Below are 6,005 nucleotides of genomic sequence, written 5' to 3' on the forward strand. Positions count from 1 at the left end.
GGTCTTCATTGACACATCCACATCAGGTCCTCTTAGAACCTCCTCTGGAGATGTCAAACAGGGACATGGGCAACATCATTCCAACTGCATGGAAGGCTGGCAATATCTCTAACAGGTTTTCCTGCCCTCTGTTCCAGGAGAACCAGAACCCTCAAGGTTTTAGCCCAACTCCTAACCTCATATTTCTATTCAAACGTTTGTGTATTTTTTTTTAATAGTTTCTTTTTCGGTTTCCTATCTGAACTAGCTATAATGCATGTGGTCAGGTCAGGCCCAGTGTGTCAGTATCCATGCCTAAAGGCCCATACCTCCCACATAAGTTAAACGAAAAACATGGTGTGTTAAATAACGAGATGTGTTTAGCTTGTGAAAGAGAGAGAGCAAGAGAAAATAGACGGAGAGAGCGATATCAGCTTGTAGGTGTCTTAGACCTACACATTTATGATGAGAATAACTTTACTGTGTGTGCGCGCGTGTGATGAATGATTTTCCTGTCAGAAGGTCTCTTTGAAGTGATAATTGGCTCTCTCAGGGTTTCCCCCTCTGGTCGCCATGGCACTGCACCCCGCCTCCTAACTGAACTTCACCTTCACTGGCGCAGAGAGCAAGATGGGCGTAGAGAGGAGAGAGGGGGAAAACGATGGAGGGAAGAGAGGAGGAGAAGGAAAGGAGGGTGGATGGAAGTGGGAGGACAGGAAAGACCCATGTCATCGTGTTTCTCTTTCCACTTCACTTCTTCCTCCCCTTCACCTCTCTCTCTCTCTCTCTCTCTTCCTTCCCCTCTGACTCTTTGCTTATGCCGCTCTCTCTCCTCTCCCTTTCTCTTCTCCTCCTCTCTCCTCTAACCCCTCTCCTCATCCCCCCATCCTGCTCTCCTCCACCCAGAGATGACGGGAAGGAGGGTCTGAAGTTCTACACCAACCCCTCCTACTTCTTCGACCTGTGGAGGGAGAAGATGCTGCAGGACACGGAGGACAAGAGGAAAGAGAGGAGGAAACAGAAGGTAAGGAAGGGCCGCCATTGGCCCCGCGGCCTGGGCCGGAGCCCTGCCTCCTGTCCTTTCATTGGAGGACCGGGTGTGCTGTCGCTAGCTGATTGGTTCTTAGTCCAGGGGCCTGGCTGACACAGTATGGCTGACAGGAAGGAAAGATATGGTGGAGCAGGCTGTGGTTAGGGCTATAGAATACACATGCACACACACACACACACACTCACACGCGCGCATCATTATGGAAATGTAGCATGAATCAAAGAGATCCTGAACGACCTCAGCAAACATTGACCTACTGCCTGAGAGAGCTCACACACACACACACTTTAACATGTGTGCACATTTACAGTACATACAAGAATACATACTTAAATACACACACTTACTCAAATTAGATTTTCAAGAACAAGCACACACACACACAGAGAGAGATCATTAGCCGTGTCTGTTGTACTAGGTCAGGTAGGTAGGGCTGACCTGATGGGGGGTTTAGTTGTACTGCCACTCTAATGGCACTCTAATGAGTAGTAAGATCTGCCTGCTCACTGCCCCTGCCTCTTCTAATGGGACACACACACACACATCCTTAGGCACACACACACGCACACATCAAGTACACAAACACATGCATTCTTACATGCATTCCAGCCATGCAGGCACACACACACTTCCTTACTACTGTTCACAAACACACATTCGTACACTCACATTCACCCCCGCATACACACTATTTGACAGACATCCACCCATACACATAACTTCCTTCACTAGTCAACACTCTCTCTCTCTCTCACACACACACACACACACACACACACACACACACACACACACACACTCTTTGGGGTGCTCCATGAGTTTTCTTAATGTGTCTTACCTCCACAGACCCTTCAGTTATAGAGCTGTGAGCCCCTGAACAGAAGGAGGGTTCTCCCTCCCTGGTCAGCAGGGGTCCCATAGACTAATCAGCTCCAGCTAGACTCCTCTTCTACTAACCACCCAATCAGAGTCCACCGTAGTCGGACTGCCCAACATGGCCAACCAATCAGACGGAGGCTTACTGGGAGATAGTATGAAGCGGTTTGGGGAAGGGGCTGAGACTAGAGAGATAATGTAAGATAAACACACACACACACACACAAGGGAAGTGTAGTCTGAACAGCCGTTAAACTTTGGTAGATTTACACTCTTCATTAGCTCCTTGAGTGATGCACTGTCATTAACTTAATGTCTTCCAGGAAAAATGCTGTGTGTGCGTGTTTGGATGAGGTGGCATTTATGTGTCTCTGAAGGTGTTTTTTTACCTAGCATAGACAGGGAGGGTGATCATGTTAGTTTTTTTTGTTACAATAAGACACACACTCACAAACACTCCTACACACAGCTGAACAGACATCTCACATATAAAGTCTCACTCTTATTCTTTGCTGATTAGCTGTGCCAGCTGTCCATTAATGTCATCATAAGTGGCACTATCAGAGTGTGGATCCTGATTGGCTGTGAGTGCCAGGAAGTGCATCCCTCTGACCCCTGCACTGGACCAGTTACTGTCCGACCCAGTAGAGCCATGCTTCTACTGATCCAGCACTCCACCCTTTATGTTCCTCTGCCATTCTCCATCCCCCCCCTCCCTCTCTCCTTTCCTCCCTCCCTCCCTCCTCCCTTCCCCTCCCTCCTTCCCTCTCCTTCCTTCCCTCCCACCCACCCACCCTCCCTCCTCTCTCTCTGGGTCTTTCTCTCCTTTTTCTCCTCTGTTCTGCATGAGTCGTAGATTACTGGTATAATCCAAATCAGCTCTATAGCTCAGTCATGCACACAAACCCACACACTCACACACATGCACACACATGCACACTCACACAGACACACCAAGTGAAATCCAGGTGATGAATGGAGGCTAGCGGGAGGGAGACGGGAGCTAATTTAATTAGCTCCTGTGTTAGTATCTGTCTCACTGGATTACCCTGTCTGCTGCGGTGAAGGGGGGGGGGTGTAATGTGGAACCAGTTTACCACCTACTATGGTACTACTCTAGTACTTGTGATAATTCTCCCTTAAGCAAGTTATTGTGTCTGTTAGATACACAAATGGGGGTGGTATAATTGACGTCTGACATGTCTGATGGGAAATATTTCTGTTTTTACAGAACTATTTTTGGTCCCATCTGACCCAAATTGTGCTCTAGAAAACTCCCAGTGTGTAGGCCTAGGGAAGAACATAGCATTACAGGGAGAGGCAGAAAGCAGGCAGACAGACAGACAGACAGACAAACAAGCAGGCAGGCTGGCATGCAGAAGCAGGCAGGATTAATAGACACACATAGACATGCGGACAAACACACTATCTCCCTCTGTTCCATCTCTCTCCCTTGCCAACCCCCCTCCCTCCCCAATGTCTCTTTCCCTATTCTATATCTCCATCCCTGTGTTCCTCCTCACCGTCTCTCTGTTGTCTCTGTGCAGCTGGACATGCCTTATCATGTGTGGCCGGAGGGCCACGTCAGAGCCCCCTCCGACCCCCCTCCCCTCGCCCCCCCAGAGGTAAGACCCCTCCCGTCCCCACCCCCCACCCCCACCTCGGACCCCCCGGGATAGCCTGCTGCCCCCCAACACCCCAAACCGGCCTCTGGGTTTGTTCTGCTCCAGAGTAGGAAACCCCCACACCTTGACTAACCCCCCCAACCTCCCCCTCCTCCACCTTCCTGGTGGCTAACCTCCAGGTGATGGGGATGGATCACTGAGTGTTGATGTTCACTACCTCCAGCAGTTAGGCTGACTGACTCCATCTCTCACACCACGACGCCCTGGTTGACCTCCAGCCTCCCTGCCCGGCAGCACTGGTGCCCCACTGACTAACACACACACACACACGCACACACAGTTCTCTGAGTGTTGCTCCTGCCTCACATAATGCTTGTTTCTCTTTAGCTGCCTGATTAGGAAGCATGGAGACTAAATAATGACTATAAAGTTCTAGAGAGAAACCCAGATTGTGTGTGCGTTGGGATGTATTGAATGGGACCGATACAGTGCTGTTGGTGCAGTTATTTACCAGTTATGTATGCCTTTTGTAACCAGCAGCTCCACTGACACAGAGGACTAGTGCTAGGGCGTGGTAATACTACAGCAAGGATTTGTTAGTACTGGTGTAGGACTGGTTAATACAACAGCTAGGACTGGCTAATAGGACTGGTTAATAGGACTGGTTAATACAACAGCTAGGACTGGTTAATAGGACTGTTTAATAGGAGGTGTAGGACCGGCAGCTGTGTTCTTCTCAGGGTGGTCCGTCTCTCAGAGCCCTGGACTCTCACGCGAGGGTTAGGGGGGATTGGGCACATTGACACTGGCATTCTGCTGAGCCTGTCACATTACACACACATACACATGCTGACACAGCCAGACTCGCATGGTGTCGTTGATTCGTTACTTACAGATGAAAGATGAATGCTCAGTTGAGGCACACAGTGACCTGAAATTAGCTACATTTATTACAACAGTGACACACACACACTCACTGGCTTACTCACAGTGTCACCCAGCTCATACCCTGGGCTTCCATTCTCATCACTCAGACATTTCTACTGCAGGAGTATACTAACAAGTGGGCTTCATTTTTCTTCCAACACTTTTGTGTGTGTGTGTGTGCGCAGGTGTGTGCGTGTTGCTGTGTGTGTGTGTTTTGTCTGTCATCAGTTAATTGCACTTGATAAATCGGTGTTAATCAATGTGAATGACTGTTAAGATAAATGTGGTTCTCCCCGCAACCTGATTGCTCTGAGTGTGTGTAGGTGTGTGTGTGTGAGTGTAGGAGAGAGAGCGAGAGAGCAGTGAGAGAGAGAGAGCGAAAAGAGAGAGAGAGACAGAAAGAGAGAGAGGGAAAAAGAGAGAGAGAGAGAGAGAACAGCAATTATCCAAGTGGGACAAGTCTATGTCCCATCAAATCATCATCCTCCTGTCACACAGTCAACATCATGTCTCTCAAATGAGTCATGACCCGTCGGAAAACCATCACACACACACCAGCACTCCCACACACATACCCTAACACACACACACATACACACACCAGTGTGCACACATAACAGCAAACAGACAAATACCGGAAAACACAGACATGTAACAGCAAATGACCATATACGCACACACACTCCCTGCATGGATGAAATACTAACACACACACACACACAAACACACAAGCAGTCTCGGCATGGATGAAATACTAACATATACACTCACACACACACCAGCCCTCAGCATGGATGGGAGCTGCTTGTGGGAATGCTGAATAAGTAGAAGAGGAGACTTGCAGTGGCCTGATTAAGTGTTGGGTGTGTGTGTGAGAGAACAAGAGAGAGAGGGAGAAAATGGATGTCTATAATTCATACATCGATAAAACACACCTGCTCCTCAGACAAACGCCGTTCTAACAGAGTTGTGTAAGTCATAAACCACATGTTTTCTGCTTCTTGAAACAGTTCAGGGAAGTATGTTAAACTGTTATGATTTTAATGTGTTGTGATCTCTTTAGTTAGAAATGGACTAGGTTTAGTTTGTTTTAGAAAATGTCTAGTCCAATGTTACATTTGTTTTTCTTATGTCGACCTTCTGTGCTAAACTGCTCTGTTCTGAGTGTTCCTCAGTATCCTCTGTTGAATGTTGAATGTTCTCTGTGTTGCTTTCATGTGTGTGTATGTCACTTTACATATGTGTGTGTCTGTAGTCTGTGTGCTCAAATCAAGCCTATTATTTTCCGTTTTCGGTACGCGTTCAATTCCAGTGTGTGTGTTTACGTTTGGCAGTGTGTGCGAGTGTGTAGCCAGGGGAATCCTAGCCATCTCCAGCTCGGTGTGTGTGTGTGGGTGTGTGTGGGGTGTGTGTGTGTGTGTGGGTGTGTGTGTGAGTGTGTGTGGGTCTGTGTGTGTGTGTGTGTGTGTGTGGGTGTGGGTGTGGGTGTGTCATGTTGTGTTAAAGAGCACTTCCTGTTCTGTGCCACTGCTCTGTGTCTCTCCTGC

General features: G+C 48.3%; 1 protein-coding gene across 1 annotated transcript in view; it reads left to right on the plus strand.

Moving 5' to 3' along the window:
- The window catches only part of wasf1 (WASP family member 1), a 37,403-nt gene that overhangs the window by 26,794 nt on the left and 4,604 nt on the right, over nucleotides 1-6,005 (plus strand). Inside the window, 1 exon segment of the mRNA XM_047021239.1 lies at nucleotides 886-1,003. Coding sequence (XP_046877195.1) covers nucleotides 886-1,003 — 118 coding nt within the window.

Source organism: Hypomesus transpacificus, chromosome 6 (assembly GCF_021917145.1).
Source record: "Hypomesus transpacificus isolate Combined female chromosome 6, fHypTra1, whole genome shotgun sequence".
NCBI lineage: Eukaryota > Metazoa > Chordata > Actinopteri > Osmeriformes > Osmeridae > Hypomesus > Hypomesus transpacificus.